The following is an 18,130-nucleotide window of genomic DNA, read 5'->3' on the forward strand; positions in this document are numbered from 1 at the left end:
TGGGAGATGAATGCTTTCCATTGGGCTGCATTGGCCTCAAATTTCCAGAGAGCAAACTTGGCGAAAGCCGTTGACGGATGGCTCAAGGATTCCATGAAGTGTTTTGGTTTGCAATTAGGGCAGGGTAGTATGACGGTATACAGAGGATCCTGCATTTATCTGGGCTCTTAATCGCACTTAAATATGCGTCTGAATGAAATTGCATTAGATCCGAATATTTGAGGGCAAGTTTCATCTCTGCTCAAATGCTGTTTTTCAATGTCTTTGAATCAGCTGCTGTCTTGGTTCAGGACATTCACTAGCAACAAGAGACACTAACGGTTGACAAATGTGTCACCTGGTGCCCGCCCACATGGTGCCCACCCAACTGGTGCCCCCATGTTAGAAAAAAACGCAGTAAAAGTGCCCTCTTGGATGCCCTTATGGTAGAGAAAACATGATACGCCCTATATGGTGCCCCTATGTGCAAACATTTTTTTTAATGCAGTGCCCTCATGTGTGCCCTCATGTGTGCCCTCATGTGTGCTGCATGTGCACACATGAGGGCAAAATGTGATGCAGTGCCATGTAGGTTGCCCTACATGCTAGAAAATGCTAAATGTTAAAAAGGTGCCTTAAATTCAATGATGTGTACGCCGTTTTCCCGACCCCGACTAAGCTCCTCAAATTATATGCCACATTGCCAGTGACAACCGCTTCAGTCGAGCGGTCATTATTCCTGAGCTGAGTCTCGATCAGCTTCAGTTTAGAGAGAGTCTCTCAGATCCATTGAGAGGGACATCCCAGTTGACCCAAACGAGGTCATTGATATTTCAGGTACACGGCCAAAAGAAGAATTCTACTCTGCGTGTGTGCGTGTGTGCGCGCATCAGTGACTGTTTGTGTGTGCCAGTGAGTGTGTGTGTGGTGCGCGAGTGCATCAGTGAATTTGTTTGTGTGTGTGTGTGTGTCCGCGCCAGTGACTGTGTGTGTGTGCGCGCCAGTGACTGTGTGTGTGTGTGTGTGTGTGTGTGTGTGTGTGTGGTGCGCGAGTGCATCAGTGACTTTGTTTGTGTGTGAGCGTGTGTGTGCATGAGTTCGTCTGTCTGTGTGTGTGTGTGTGTGCGCGCCCGTGTGCCAGTGAGCGTGGTGTGTGTGTGCGTGCGAGTGCGTGCATGCGTGTGCCAGTGAGCGTGGTGTGTGGTGCGCGAGTGCATCAGTGACTTTGTTTGTGTGTGAGTGTGTGTGTGCATGAGTGCGTCAGTGACTGTGTGCCAGTGAGGTGTGTGTGTGCGCGTGTGCCTGCGTGTGCCAGTGCGTGCGTGTGCCAGTGAGCGTGGTGTGTGTGTGTGTGTGCGTGTGTGATGAGTGAGAGCGAGGGTGTTTTTCAACTGAAATTAGGATATTATAGACATTGTCATTCTTAGCCGATGTCTTTGTTTATTTCATTATTTTGTTGTGGTAGCCTGTACGGCTCTTTGAAATAACTTGGCGGAGTGATACGGAACCATTATGCAGTCAAGACATGGAACAACTTCATAACAGTGCAATTAATAATTGCACACCTTAGAATGTCCATCAACCAATCAGAACCTTATGTTGTAATTTGTATCTTTTAAAAAAAATATTTATATACTGTTTTAATAATTTCGTTTTTGGCTCATGTGTCTCACACAGTATATCTCAATCAAGTGTTTGACAAGTTCACAGGAACATTTCCTGCTGATTATGAACCCTGGAAGTGTCTCTCGTTGTAGGTCTGTCCAGAAACCAGTGGTGTAGCTGGGCATATTGTCAGTTCTGTGGAGCTGGCGGACGCTCCCCACAGCTTAGAATACATCCAAAGAATGGTTACTGTGGTTTTCTGCACATAAAAGTCACAGAAATCTCTGCGGCTTTCACTTTAGAGTGCGTCGATGTTTTGTGGCACTTTCCAACTTGTCATCTTTGGGAGCAAATACACCAAGGCCAATTATTAAACTAACATTTACACAGACCACATGGGCTATTTTAAGTCGTCCAGCGTTTAGAGTCGCTCAGAAGTCCAGTTGTTGGGTGAAGGCTTGGAACCGCATGCAAGAAACACTTGCTTAATGTAGCGATAAACTATTGCGTCATATTCTGTGTATTTATAAAATCCAAATGGGTCCTTTTGAATGGAGAACAAGTCACTTAGTCGTCATGGTTTCATATCTGGTAATTCAGTGGTAAACCTAGAATGCACTTTGAATTAAAATGGAACGATTCGGTACCACAAAACACTTTAAATCCGAGCATTTGTACATTAGCAATCATTATTTATTTGCAAATGCAAGATGATTTAAGTGGTTTGACATTTCCAGTGGTGGAATACTCCTCTCGATTTACACACAGGACATTTGGCTGACTCTCAATTGCTCCTGCATTTCAGTTTAACAATGCTAATTGGTACAGACGTTGAGTGTTTGTCCAACTTTGACTCCACATAATGTAAAATCATACTGATGAAAACAAATAAACCATAGGAGAACGTGTAACGGCGAACAGATGGATTTGTTTCGAGAGATTCGCAGTGGTAATCAGGATCTGTTTATTGTATAATTGGTGCATGGACAGATTCACGCTCTGGTGTTTATTGCACAGATGCTGTTTTCATACGTACAGCCTTCTGGATGCGTTGTTGGGCGTCAAAGCTTTAATTATCAGATTGTGACCGCAGCAACGGAGCAGCGTGAGCAATGAAACGCACTCATCTGACCGTCCTCTCTTTGTTATGCAGCGCTGGAAAAAACAAATAATTCAAGTGAATTGGTTCTTTCAGACATTTAATGTAAACGAACTTGTTAAAATGAGCGATTCACCTATATTTAGCATCGAGGACTCTGGTTCATTTAAGACAGTCAGTTCATGTCATTGATAAATGTTTCACTTGAGCCTGTGCGGAGGCCTAAACGGACTTTGTTTTCTTTTCTGAAGTAAAATATTTATTTAATTGCAGCTTGTAAAGCAGTTCAATGGAAAGGAGGCGAGAACCGACTTGACAATATACATAATAGTTGAATGAAGAAATAAAGAAACACACAAACATGAACGCAAAGAGCAGCTGCATGTCTCTCTCTCCCGAACTGTCATCACCGGCCGCCTTTTTATCCCTCGCACACCCCCATCAGGCTGATTGGGGACTGGGAGTGTGTTGTTTCCGGCCCCGCCCTCCTCCGTTCTACACTCCTGGCATTGCCAGTCTGCCTGCGGGTCATCCCCGCCTTTCTCGGCCTGGGAGGAGGCAGGAGGGTAAACGCAACAACAAAACAATATAGGCAAGGGATAAAGGCCAACACTGAGCGACCGAGAGAGCGGGAGAGAGAGGAACAAAAACTCACTCACTGGTTCACTAATGCACAGTTTCGTGGTCCTCTCAGACGGACTGCAGCCGCTCCTCCCGGGCGGACCGAAGTTAGACCTATGACCGCCAGCGGACGGAACGCCCTTCCGTGTTCCTGGCGACTTGTGGGGACACTCCTCCACCCCTGGCAGCGGCCCTACTGCTCCAGGCAGTCGGGGAGTCGCTTCCCTCGTGGACGGCGGTCCTCTCGACCCCTTCGTGTTTCTTGGGGACGGCAGGACACTCCGCCTCACCTGGCAGCGGCTCCATCGCTCCAGGCAGTCTTGGAGTCCAGTCCCCACTCGCCTCGTGGACGGGACCATATATCCGGGCGGTCGGGCTTTTCCGTCCCTCGGCGGACAGCAGCGGCTCCCCTGGGTGGATGGCAGTGTCGAGGACACCGTGAAGGGCATCCTTCCTCCTTCCCGGGTTTCGGCACTAATGTAAAGCAGTTGAATGGAAAGGAGGTGGTGAGAACCGGCTTGACTATGTAAATAATAGTTTAATGCAGAAAAACACTCAAACATAAACCCAAAGAGCAGCTGCATGTCATTTTCTCTCTTTCTCCCGAACCATCGTCACCGGCCGCCTTTATTCCTCACGCGCCCCCACCCGTTGCCAATACTTTCATGATCTCTCTCTCTCTCTCTGTCTGTCTCGCTCTCTCTCTCAACTGTTGAGCAACAACTTTCTCTTTCATCATGCAGTTTCAAAGGAAAAGTTCAGCTGCTTTGACCTCTAAATATCAAATATTGAGCCAAGATGACAGAATCATGGAGCAGTCAAGCGGTTTAAAGCTCTCAAGCTGTTGAAGTTCACATGTCTTCTCCAAACTGTACTGATTTTCAGCTTTCTAATTATTTGGACCTCATCCTACACTTTGATCTGAAAACAAAAGATCTAAAAGGAAATTTACAGGAACACTCGACTCCTAATTCACCCTTTTCACTATCTTCCAGCCCATAAAACCAAAGATCATGACCGTAATGCGTTTGGGCCCCAAATCCAGATCCAAAAATGATCAGCAACCCTCTACCCAACCACTGGCTGGTTTTTACTCGCCATACTTTGACGACATGTAGGCATAATATAACTAATCCGAAAATGTGCGTCTATACATACACCGATCAGCCACAATATTAAAAGCACCCACCTAATATGGTGTAGGTCCCCCTCGTGCCTCAAACCGCAGCAACACGCATCTCCGAACGGCATTCTGACACACTATTCTTCTCACTACGATTGCGCAGAGCGGTTATCTGAGTTACCATAGACTTTCAGTTTGGACCAGTTTGATGAGAGGATGGTCAGACAAGGCATTTCCAATCGCAGAAAATCAAGGAGTTACAGAAATACACAAACCCGGCCATCTGGCACCAACACTCATGCCACAATCCTCAATCCTGGAGATCATTTTTTCCCCTTTCTGATGGTTGATGTGAACATTACCTGAAGCTCCTGACCCGTATCTGCATGATTTCATGCACTGCACTGCTGCCACACGATTGGCTGATTATATTTAGGAACGCTGTGGCTCAGGTGTCTCAGGTCGGCCACTAATCGCAGGGTTGGCGGTTCGATTCCCGGCCCACATGACAACACGTGCCGAAGTGTCCCTGGCAGGGCTGGACTGGTAATCTGGCATACTGGGAATTTTCCCGGTGGGCCTATGCACTTTGGGGCCGACTGGCCATCGGGAGAACCGAGCGGGCCGGTGAGCCGCCACATTACGTGGAACAGACCACAAAACGGCACCACGTTATGCAGAAAAGGACAGCGAACACCCCCCTGCTCAATAACGTTTGGGCCAGTTGCTATGTAAAATCCTGGGCCGATTTCTCTTCCCAGTCCAGCCTTGGTCCTTGGGAAAGACACTGAACCCCAAGTTGCTGCCAATGCCATGCTAGCACCTGGCATGCCAGCTCTGCCATCATTGGTGGGTGAATGGTAACTGTAAAGCGCTTTGGTAACCTACTTCGTAATGCATTGCACCCAAAACTGCCAGTGGCTGATAAGACATTTATTTGGTCGCACTAAACGTAGAGGGCTGATCAATCCAGTATAATCCCCTGTATCTAAAAATAGACTTTATGAGGAAATGAGCTGTGCTGTTAAACTCAAGCGTCAGTATTTCTATTGCTCTTACTTTGAATTAGTGACTCGAAAATATTGCGTACTTGCCAACTGTGTTTGTCTCCGTCTTACAGGGGCTTTAGATGTGACTGACGCATGTTTGAGTTTTCCATGAATGCTATCCTTGTGTCCACAGAATGTTTAGCGTTCAGATGAGGCGATCTGGTTTTAATTGTGACATGAATGAGAGCTCATCTATCATGTCACGCTGGCTCACTCTGCACGCTCTGATTTATAGCTTTTGTGGGTTTTGTGCTAAATAAAGGCAAACGTTTGGGTTGGTTTCCAAGAAGGCTGGGTGAATGTGTTATGGATGTAATCTGAAGATGGATGTGTTTGTTCATTTTGGATCGTGAATCTGAATCTTTCACATCATGTGACCTCTTTGCTTTATTTCTGCAGGTCTTCAGGGCATGAACACTTTTCTTTCTTTAAACGGACACGATTAACCTCGTCTTAACACTGACAGAACACGGGACACTTTCACAGACACACAAGTGTATTTGAAACCACAGCTGAGAATGTTTTTCTGATTTATAACCACAGACTCTTTTTAAAGGGCAAAGCATCTGTTCAGTTCAGTTTATTGTGCTTTAAAGACACGGAGGTACAACTGTGACATCAGAGCAGTGCGAAGGAAAAGTTGTTTAACAAATTACTATTTAAATTAAATTTATTAGTATTACATTTTTTATTTAAAATGTATTTAAGTGTAAATGTATATAATATATTATTAATATAAATGTATATATATTTTTTTTTTTAGTGTGTGTGTGTGTGTGTGTGTGTGTGTGTGTGTGTGTGTGTGTGTGTAATTTATTTTTATTATTAGGGCTGTCGATTTAATACGTTAATTCAGTGCGATATAATTTGATAAAAAAAAATTAACACAATCACCACCGGATCATAAGGAATTTTCCTGAGAAATTAAGCTTGTAGTACCGCCTGTTTACTCCAGAGGGCAGTAAGTGAAACATCAGCTGTATGAGCAACACACAGTTTACATAGGTGGAAATCGTGGGGGGGGGTCAGGACCTCCCATCTGTGGGTTGTCTCCCCCCTAAAATATCATTAAAATATGTGTATTGTAAATAATATAATGATCTATTCTTAAAATAATTAAGAAATAAAATAATACAAATGCAAACAGGGCAACAACAAAAACCCCTTGGTGTTCCCTTCAAAAATTGCTCTTGAGAATTGTTTATTGTCGCCCCCCAACATTTTGATGAAATTTTCGCCCCTGACAGTTTATACAGTGAAGAAAATTATATATATAATTTTTAAATATTTAAAGATAACTATGTATAATTATTTCATCATTATATATTGAATTATTGTTATATGAGGATTTCTCAGTTAAATCGTCATTAATTAATCAGGACTCCATGTAATTCGATTAAACTTTTTAATCGATTGACAACCCTAATTTTTATATATATATATATTTTTTGTAATTTGTGTGTGCGTGCGTGCATACTGTATTTGTTTTTTTTTTTTGTGTATAATTTTGGGGATTGGGAGGGGGAATAATGGGGTTAAAAGATTGTTTACATGTGTTAGAATCAATAAAATGTGTTAATCAGAAAAAATTAAATGAATCAAGTAGTTTAGCAAATCAGATCAAATTAAATAAATGCAAAATATTATAAAATAAATGAAATAAATCTAAAATTATATTATAAATAATAATAAAAAAAAACAACTCATATGATATTAAATACTGCACAATCAGCAAACGTAGTTTTTGCTCTCTCAAATTTTAAATATAAATTAAAGTGTTTTATTGGCATTATACCTCGGACAGATTGACGAGTTCAGTTGTAAAATGGATTGCTGCAGGTCAATGAAATGCTTATGATCCGTAATGGGAAAATAAACCATTTTTATTGCTTTATTCGTCTGCCACAGTAATGTCATGCAAGGGCGTTGATTTGGCTTGAACGTTGGGGAGGTTGCAGCGTGAAGCATTTGACATGTTTCCATTAAATCTTGACATATATTGAAATATTTTTATTTGGAGGACTTTCTCAACATGTATTGACCTGCAATGTACTGTATTATGATTCATTTTTAAAACTGTCTCAAATAATGCTAAAAATCAAATTAGCATCAGGTGCCAGTAATGCTTGTAAAAATGGCAACAATGTTGCCTACGGGATCTCTCATTCCCTCTGTCATGTGCTGTATTCTCATATACATGCTTTCAGAATTTATGTCCACGTCAGCTGCGGAAACTGTGGGAAGTTCTGGTTCGTTCACGCCAGTCGCACAGAATGATCAGGTGATGTGATGGCATGAGTGTTTCTGGAGGCATTCGTCGTTTCTCCGTTCTTGGCTTTCTTCTCCTCCAGCTCTGGAATGTCCTGTTTTGTTTCTGTTGCCGTGGAAACGGACCTGAGAGCTTTCGGTTTGGTAGCATGTGCTGAGATCACGGCACATGGCACTGTGTCACGCTGAAGTCAGACTTCTCCTGTTTGAGTGGCCCGTTACTGACGTTTGCATGTGTGGGGAAATAAAACCCCTGGATGTTCTTCATTAACGTCAGAGCAACACTGTAAACACTCAGAACACTGTGTGAGACGTTTAAGTGATATTAATAGTGAAATATGTCCATGCTACACTAAAATCATGGGTTGCAATAGGTTGTGTGATGCCTCTTAACCATGGAAAGATCAAACGTAACTGTGAAATGTAGTGGAACGGCTGCCTTATCTCCATTTAATCTTCATCGTAACTTCAAGAGATTTGCCAAAAGTTACATGATTTTCCTGTCAGCGCTTAAAGACCACACTCATACAGTTTGTCACAGGCTCAAACATGCATCTATATGCAAACAGCCCTTTGCCAGAGTTTCCCCAACGGGCCCCACGCATGTCTATTGAAGTGCTGCTGTGTTTCACTTTCAGCCTCTTTCGATGAATGGGCACGCTTCTGGTCATCGCATTAAGATATCGAGTCACCGAGTCCAGTGGCTGCACGTTACAGCGGTTTGGCATTATTTTCAGTGCCCTATTTTTCCAAGAGGGACTATGTGTCATCTGTTTCAAACATTCCAGGAATGTGAGTTTCAGGATGACCCAGGTGTTGCTGAAACTTGATTTGGAGACATTTTGTTCTTAAAATACCTCCGTTACATTCCTTCTAACTTTACATTATACAATCAAAGCAGTAACGTGGGAAGGTGCAGAAGTGTTATCTGTCAAAGCACGTGTTTCTACTGTAAGTATTATAAATACAAAGGAATGGTTGGTCAAGACAAACTTCGATGTTCGGGAAGTTTAAAATAGTTTTACAAATTTGAGGTTTGCAGGTTGAAGTTTGTAAGTTCTACAGGCCTTACAGTCATAAATACGTGTTGCTAGGGTGTTCTGGCTGGTCACTAGGCATTTCTAGGGGTTTATAGCTGGTTGATGGTTAAAGCCATGTTGTTCTGCCTGGTTGCTAGGGTTATTTGACATGTTGCTATGTGCTGTGTGGTTGCTTTGACTGGTGTCTTGGTGTTGGCAGGAAATTTCTAGGGTATTTTCGGTGGTTGCTAGGCAGTTGCTAGGGGTTTTTGATGGTGCTAGGGGTTGCTAGGGTGTTTGAGCTGGTTGCTTGGTGTTTTTTGCATGGCTTTAGCATTTTGATATGTGGTTGCTAAGGTGTTCTGGGTGGTTTTAGCATTTTGATATGTGGTTGCTAAGGTGTTCTGGGTGGTTTTAGCATTTTGATATGTGGTTGCTAAGGTGTTCTGGGTGGTTTTAGCATTTTGATATGTGGTTGCTAAGGTGTTCTGGGTGGTTTAGCATTTTGATATGTGGTTGCTAAGGTGTTCTGGGTGGTTTAGCATTTTGATATGTGGTTGCTAAGGTGTTCTGGGTGGTTGCTACAAGCAGTCAACAAGCAGGTCCCTATGATATTGTCTCTCGATATGGCTTCAATGCAAGTCTAGGGGATCGGTTCCATGTAGAACCAGATGTTGAGCACAAACGGTAGATGATGCATATTTTAATTAACGTTTCGCTGTTGTTAATTATATACAATGCACACAGCAGCTGTGTGTGAAATGGAAACTTCCCTTTGGCCTTGTTTGGAGTGGACACCACACACTCAGACACACCACACGTGTAAATAAACACACGGATGCATTTAGCGTGATTGGGGGAATATGGGGGAGGCTTTGACGTACGTGGTTCACTGAAAGCAGATAATGATGATCCATGGGTTTATCATTAAACATCTTTATGGGGAATTTCATCTCAATTAGATTTACGTTTGATTGCGGACAATGTAGCTAATTGGGGAGGCGCACATGGAAGCGATTGGCTCCCTTCCATGGCGGAACTAAAGCGACTGTGTCTTATTTTGTCTGGTGTAGCATAACTCATGTCTGTTCTAAACAACATGTGGTGAGTTTTCTTCGTCAGCTACTCAGAACTGCATCTCTGTAATTATTTAGATATACGGCTATAATTAAGTGTAATTTCTCTCATGCTTTTTTGGATTGCACAAGGCTGTTTCTCACAGCTCGCGTGAGCTGCGCGGTGCTTCATTGCAGAAGCGCAACTGCAATTCTCATAGTCTACTTTGTCCTCTAGTTGCATGTTAAACTCCTCAATGAAAACCTATTTGTCAACAAGCATTTACTCTGCTCGTTGTACTTATGGCACTTGTATATAACACTTGAGTTGCTTAAACCACAATTACTTTTCACGAGCAAAACGGCAGATTATCAGTTCATAAACACTTACTTTTCGCACTGTTCCTTGCATAATGCGGTCTTATATTACATAACCAACTACATTTACTAGCTTGTTCAACTGTGATCAGTTTGTGTGATTGCTCAACTGAGAGCGTTGCAAATGTGATGTAAACAAGGTGTGAATTACGGGGGAGGTTTGACCCGCTAATCAAGGCTTGAACCCCTCCAGAGGACGTCAAAACATGTTGGGATGGTCGTAGAACGTACTCCTGATATGTAGCTTTAATTGTAAACATGTAGATTCATTTAGCTCTGCTTGATTTAAACTTGTAATATGGGCCACCCCTAAAATGGGCCATACCATTGATGGGGGGGGGGATGCTCATTCATGGACGTGCATTATTGAATTTGCACATGGACCGAGTGCGGCGAATAAGTGTCTAAAATGCTGGTTAACAGTTCAGTTGAATGCCCAATTCCCACTACTTAGTAGGTCCTCATGGTGGCGCGGATACTCGCCTCAATCCGGGTGGCAAAGGACGAGTCTCAGATGTCTCCGCGTCTGAGACCATCAATCCACGCATCTGATCATGTGACTCATTGTGCATGACACCGTGGAGACTCGCAGCATGTGGAGACTCATGCTACTCTCCACGATCCACACACAACTCACCACACGCCCCATTGAGAGAACCACTAATCGCCACCACGAGGAGGTTACCCCATGTGACTCCACCCTCCCTGGCAACCGGGACAATTTGGTTGCTTAGGAGACCTGACTGGAGTCACTCAGCATGCCCTGGATTCGAACTCGCGACTCCAGGGGTGATAGTGAGTGTCAATACTCCCCCGCTCTGACCTCTGACTCCCCTAAAGGTCATTGTGCAATTCGCACCCTGTATGTAATGGAGCAGTACACGAGTCCTGAAGAGCATGCGAGTCGACACGCAAGCCGAAAGTGTCATCGAAACATCATGGTTGTGTCTTTCGTCTCACATTTGCTTTTTCTGACACTATCGGTTAGGTTTAGGTGGGGAGGGCGGACCCTAGTCCCCATAAGAGTATTAACCCTAAAAACCGCATCCGTTTGGGAGAACATTTAACACACTTTTAGCTGGGTGGTTTAGCATTTTGATATGTGGTTGCTAAGGTGTTCTGGGTGGTTTAGCATTTTGATATGTGGTTGCTAAGGTGTTCTGGGTGGTTTAGCATTTTGATATATGGTTGCTAAGGTGTTCTGGGTGGTTTAGCATTTTGATATATGGTTGCTAAGGTGTTCTGGGTGGTTTAGCATTTTGATATATGGTTGCTAAGGTGTTCTGGGTGGTTTAGCATTTTGATATATGGTTGCTAAGGTGTTCTGGGTGGTTTAGCATTTTGATATATGGTTGCTAAGGTGTTGTGGGTGGTTGCTACAAGCAGGTCCCTATGATATTGTGGTCTCTCGATATAGCTTCAATGCAAGTCTAGGGGATCGGTTCCATGTAGAACCTGCGCCACACAGTGACATTTGAACTTGGAACCGCGGTGATGCGTGTAATTAATGACAATAAAATTTAAAGTCATGTTATTTTTAGCACATCATGCTGAATCTTTTGCTATATGCTGTGCCCCCCCCAATTCCCAATGCGCTCGTCCTCGTCCGTGGCGCAGTGACTCGCCTCAATCGGGTGGCGGAGGACAAGTCAATGTAGTAACCCAGACATAGCTTTGCTCCGCAGTGTTGCTTATTCAATCTCTTTAAAACAGACTTCCGTGTAAATGTCCCACTGGTCGGCGAGTATCGTGTGTGTGTGTGTGTGTGTGTGTGTGTGTGTGTGTGTGTGTGTGTGTGTGTGTGTGTGTGTGTGTGTGTGTGTGTGTGTGTGTGTGTGTGTGTGTGTGTGTGTGTGTGTGTGTGTGTGTGTGTGAGTGAGAGATGTGGTCACGGCTCTAAAAGGAGAACTGCCACAGAACTATGGTATTGTCGTTGCTAAGCAACCGCTCATTATCGTTTACTGCCGGCATAAAAGCATCAGCGACGATGCTGTGGCGTGGAATAGGGCAGATATCTGCCAAATGCAATGAGACGTAATGACAAGCATTCAAACAAAAGGACATTTGTCCTATTCGTTTAATTTAAGGTGGTAACAAACAGTCAAATGGTTGCGAAGGAAAATGAAATTCTGAGTCAACTGGAAAACTTCACATGTCGTGAATCTCAAAGCACGCTGTGTGCTGAAAGGGCCAACTTGTTAACCTCCCTTAAAACTGGAACCAAAGAGCTCTGTTAAAACACAGTGAGCTGCCTATGTAAGACGAGAGACTTTATTTTCCCTCAAATCTACCCCCCCAATAAAAACACGATTACTTAAGTTTTACGATAGTAACACCATGTTTGATCTGTGGTACAAGTTAGGGCTGTGCAATATTGACTATATAGAAATATATTTGCATTATATATTGCAATTTTAAAGGTATATTCCAGGTTTTATACAAGTTTAAACTCAATCGACAGCATTTGTGTCAATGTTGATTAGCAAAAAATTTATTTCGTCTCGTCCCTCCTTTAATAAAAGCACAAATGTGTGTTCCAGTGAGTCACTTCCAATGCAAGTCAATGGGGTTTAATCTGTAAACATTAAAATACTGTTTCAACAGTATAGACACAAGACATAAACAATATGTATGTTAACATGATTTTACTGTTGTTAAATCACTCACTGACCACATCTTACAACTTTGTTGCCATGACGATGTAATGCCAAAAAGCCTGACTGTGTAAATTAAGATTTAAACCATTTTAGACCTCCGATAAAGTTTTTTTTTTTTTCCTCCCCAATTTGTAACCCCCAATTCCCAATGCGCTCTCTTCGTCCTCGTGGTGGCGTAGTGACCCACCTCAATCCGGGTGGCGGAGGACGAATCTCAGTTGCCTCCGCGTCTGAGACTGCCAATCCGGGCATCTCGTCACGTGACTTGTTGAGCACGTTACCGTGGAGTAACGTTACACGTTACACGTTACCGCACGTGTGGGGTCTTCACGCTATTCTCCGCGGCATCCGTGCTCAACTCTCCACACGCCCCACCGAGAGCGAGAACCACATTATAGCGACCACAAGGAGGTTAACCCATGTGACTCTACCCTCCCTAGCAACCGGGCCAATTTGGTTGCTAAGGAGACCTGATTGGAGTCACTCGCGACTCCAGGTGTTATAGTCAGCGTCAATACTCGCTGAGCTACCCAGACTCCCTTTTTTTTTTTTTTTTTTTTTTAATAATTTTTTTTTAAAGAGAACGAGGAACGAGTCGAAATACATTTTTGTGGTAATCAACATTGACACGAACACTGTCGATTTGAGTTTAAACATGTTGAACCTGTAACATTCCTTTTAATAGCAGTTATGGCAAATGTTTTTCCTTGATACATTTTACATTCCAAAAAAATCACATTTCAAGACGGGAAAAAAACGTCTTTTTGTAAACTATAGATGATGGTGTTCATTTATTTCTTTTGAGCCTTTTTTGTTTTGCTTTATTCTTCAGTCGTCAATCAGAACGGCGAATTTAACATCGCAGAATATAAGAAATAAATAAAATTGCAGCTTGCACGCGATTTAGAAACTGCACATACACATGTCGCAGTTTTATTGCAAAGTTTTAATAATTAATTGTGCAGCCCAAGTGCATGTATGGTTTAACAAAAAACATGCCATTATGAAAAGTAAGCATAGTCTTTTCAGAGTGGTGGTGTTGGAGTGGTGATGGTGTAGTGGTCTAAGCACATAACTGGTAATCTGGTAATCAGAAGGTTGCTGGTTTTATCCCCACAGCCACCACCATTGTGTCCTTGAGCAAGGCACTTAACTCCAGGTTGTTCCGGGGGGATTGTCCCTGTAATAAGTGCACTGTAATTCGCTTTGGATAAAAGCGTCTGCCAAATGCATAAATGTAAATGTCTTACTACATTAAACCTGGAGTGGAGTGGTGGTGGCGTAGTGGCTAAAGCACAGGGCTGTTAATCAGAAGGTTGCTGGTTTGATCCCCACAGCCACCACCATTGTGCCCTTGAGCAAGGCACTTAACTCCAGGTTGCTCCGGGGGGATTGTCCCTGTAATAATTGCACTGTAAGTCGCTTTGGATAAAAGCGTCTGCCAAATGCATAAATGTAAATGTAAACCATCAGTAACCGTTTTCGGTGGTTTCCATGGTTTTAATAGATATGCCACATTGGTAGGGCAGCTCGCTAGGTTTTTGGTGCACCGCCAAGGAATTATGGTGTCTAAAATATGTCAAAGGAAACATTAAGGGAAGCAGTGAGAAAGGTTGAATAATTTTGGATGTAGTTATCCTCTGTGGAAGGATTTGATCCTTGTTGCTTTAAGTTTTACGAGGCTGAGGTTTAGTTTATGACGTTAATAAAATAAATTACTACTAGTACTCCTAATGCTAAGACGTGTGCTGGTGTGTGTCTGTATAGTACATGTTGAGAAGGTTTTGTGTGGTGGGGTCTCCTTGGCGTGTTTGGGACTGCAGTTGTTAAGGGTGTGTGTGTGTGTGTGACATCATCAGACTCAGAGGTGCGCTCTCTCGTGGACAGGACCTTAAAGGTGTCTGCTGCGAGCTGAGCAAGTATCAATCGGACTCAGGAGGCGGGCATGTACTTTAGTACTTTAGTTTTGTGTTGTTGCCTAGCAGGAGTGAAGTGAACTACACAAGTGCTGAATGATTGATATTCCTCACGTATGGTTGAGTAATCCATCGCATCATGCACACCTGCTGCTGAGTCCTAAAGAATCACTCTTGTTCAGACACATCAAGACTCTCTGAGACCGTCTGATTCCAGAATAGTTTTCTGTGTCTAAGTGAAGGTGACGCAGAAGGATCTAACAGGACGTCAATCCGCACATCTGATCACGTGACTCGTTGTGCATGACACCGCTGAGACTCACAGCATGTGGAGACTCATGCTACTCTCCACAATCCACACACAACTCACCACACGCCCCATTGAGAGAACCACTAATCACCACCACGAGGAGGTTACCCCATGTGACTCTACCCTCCCTAGCAACCGGGCCAAATTGGTTGCCAAGGAGACCTGACTGGAGTCACTCAGCACGCCCTGGATTCAAACTCGTGACTCCAGCGGTGATGGTCATTGTCAATACTCTTGAGCTACACGGGGTCCCTAACAGGACGTTTTGAAGACTTGCAGTATTCTGTAGAGGATGACGCACACCCGTCTGCTCTCTTGGGATCACAGCACATTTTGATGGCAGCAGACAGAGCTGTTTAAAACAGCAGCACTCATGATTTTTGATTGAAGTTTGCTGTATAGGTTTAGTTCAGTGTTCCCTTTAGAGATCTTTTGATCTCCCTCTCAATTGTCCTCTGAGCTGTGAATCAAAGCACTTCTCGGTCAATGCATATACAAACGTTAAAGAATGTTTCCTGGTTCTAAACTCTTAAATAATTTGGCAAGTTACATTTTCAGTATTTCGTTTTAATTAGGTTGTTGTTGTTGTCTCTAAGGTAATAAAGGAGTGGTGGCATAGTGGGCTAAGCGCATAACTTGTAATCAGAAGGTTGCTGGTTTGATCCCCACAGTCACCACCATTGTGTCCTTGAGTAAGACACTTAACTCCAGGTTGCTCCGGGGGGATTGTCCCTGTAATAAGTGCACTGTATAATACATTGGTAATCAGAAGGTTGCTGGTTTGATCCCCACAGTCACCACCATTGTGTCCTTAAGACACTTAACTCCAGGTTGCTCCGGGGGGATTGTCCCTGTAATAAGGGCTCTGTAAGTCACTTTGGATAAAAGCATCTGCCAAATGCAGACATGTAAATATTTTTATTGTTGTTTTTGTTTTAGTTCAGTTTTGTTTTTTGTATTCTCTTGTTTGTTTTTTTTTTGTTTTTTTGGTTTTGTTTTTGCTGGTTACTTTTTTGTTTTTGTTGCTTTTTGTTTTGGTTTTACTTTTTTGTTTTGTTTGCAGTTTTGCTTTCATTGGTTGTGTTTTGTTTTTGCTTGTTACCTTTTTTGTTGCTTTTTAGTTTTTTTGTCTGGTTTGTTTTGATTTTGGTGTGGGGTATTTTTTTTACTTTTTTTTTAGTTTGGTTTGTTGCCTTGTTTTTGGTTTGTTACTTTTTTGTTTGCATTGGATTTGTTTTGTTTGGTTTTGTCCTTTTTTTTGCCTTTTTTATTGAAGCTTTTGTGTGGTTATACATGATACTTGTGAGGCCAATGTCATGGGTTTGATTCCTAGGAAAATGCATGCTGGTAAATGTATATCTTGCATGCACTGTAGGTTGAATCTGATAACACTGTCGGCCTAATTAATAAACATTAAAACAACCACAATCATACAACAAACGGTTCTCTGCTTGCTGTACATGCATAACTTATATAACAACTTCTCTGGCCTACTAGAAAGCTGCTCTCTTCTGCAGCACTCAAGAAGACGTACAGTGTTTTGTTTGCCTTTGTTTAAATCATTCAAGTTTAGACTCGTCTGTAGTTGTCTGGTGAGGTATTGGGTTGTTTATTAGTCCAGACAAGATCACAAATCCCCCTCCAACTCTAACAAGAGTGAGGATTATTTCTGAGATTGAGTCTAATAGCCCGTCAGGTCTAATCTGATAAAGTAAACAGCTCTGCAGGGTTGTGGAGGTCCAAACCACAATTTAAAGCTCCTCATAAATTACCCAGGCTGCAGCTGGGCTCTAGTGTTCTGCCTCGTCTACAGCAGGTAGTATTTCATCAACGTCTGCTCCTGCGAGCGTCTCGCTATGTTCCACATCAAAGGTTTGCGTTCGCCGATGGATCCATCTTAATTATTTCACTCACTGGGTTAAAGATCACTGGCCAGCCTGTCATTTGTCAATCCTAGATTTTGGCCGTCCGCTTCTGTGCGGGTTTGATTTTTAAAACCAGTTTTTTATTTTTAATCATTAACTGTCTGAGGCTTCTTTTAAGTCTGGAGATATATTGCATACTTCACTTCACCACACTCACTTTGATGTAAAAATGGGGAGTTTGATATGGCTGGGCTCTTCAAGCATTAGTGGCTGTTCCAAAAATGCACTTTCCTGTTCAAACATTGAAAATGATTCTGTCGTACAGCTTCATTTGTGACCACATGTTTTGATGCGTCCCGGAAAACAGTGAAGGACCGCCTAAACACCTGTCAATCAAACATTGAGCTATGACAATGATTTTAAACATTGATGGTTGTGTGTTATATTTTTTACATGTATAATTGGTGTAAACGTGTGTGTGTTGTGTTTTAGCTGACAGATGGAGGGAAAGCGGCTAAAGCGAAGATCAACGTTGGAGACGTTGTGTCGTCTATCGATGGCATCGCCACAGACACCATGACACACCTGGAGGCCCAGAACAAAATCAAAGCTTGTGTGGGAAACCTGAACCTTTCACTGCAGAGGTGTGACAACACACACAGATGCGCGCACACACAGTGTGTACACACATATATACAGTGTACACACACACACACACACACACACACACTGTACACACACACACACAGTGTGCACACACATATATACAGTGTATACACACACACACACACACACACACACACACACACACACACACACACACACACAGTGTGCACACACATATATACAGTGTACACACACAGTGTGCACACACATATATACAGTGTACACACACACACACACACATATACAGTGTACACACACACACACATATACAGTGTACACACACACACAGTGTGCACACATATATACAGTGTACACACACACACATATACAGTGTACACACACACACACAGTGTGCACACACATATATACAGTGTATACACACACACACACACACACACACAGTGTGCACACACATATATACAGTGTATACACACACACACACACACACACACACACACACAGTGTGCACACACACATATACAGTGTGCACACACACACATACAGTGTACACACACACACA

General features: G+C 42.9%; 1 protein-coding gene across 4 annotated transcripts in view; it reads left to right on the top strand.

The window, feature by feature from the left end:
• Positions 1-18,130, top strand: part of LOC127635576 (PDZ and LIM domain protein 5-like) — an 86,622-nt gene that overhangs the window by 21,216 nt on the left and 47,276 nt on the right. For all 4 annotated transcript variants that reach the window (XM_052115706.1, XM_052115709.1, XM_052115707.1 and 1 more), the window contains exon 3: positions 17,437-17,588. In XM_052115706.1, coding sequence (XP_051971666.1) covers positions 17,437-17,588 — 152 coding nt within the window. The remainder of the gene's footprint in view (positions 1-17,436; positions 17,589-18,130) is intronic.

The sequence above is a fragment of the Xyrauchen texanus genome, chromosome 43 (genome assembly GCF_025860055.1).
Source record: "Xyrauchen texanus isolate HMW12.3.18 chromosome 43, RBS_HiC_50CHRs, whole genome shotgun sequence".
In the NCBI taxonomy this organism is placed as follows: Eukaryota; Metazoa; Chordata; class Actinopteri; order Cypriniformes; family Catostomidae; genus Xyrauchen; species Xyrauchen texanus.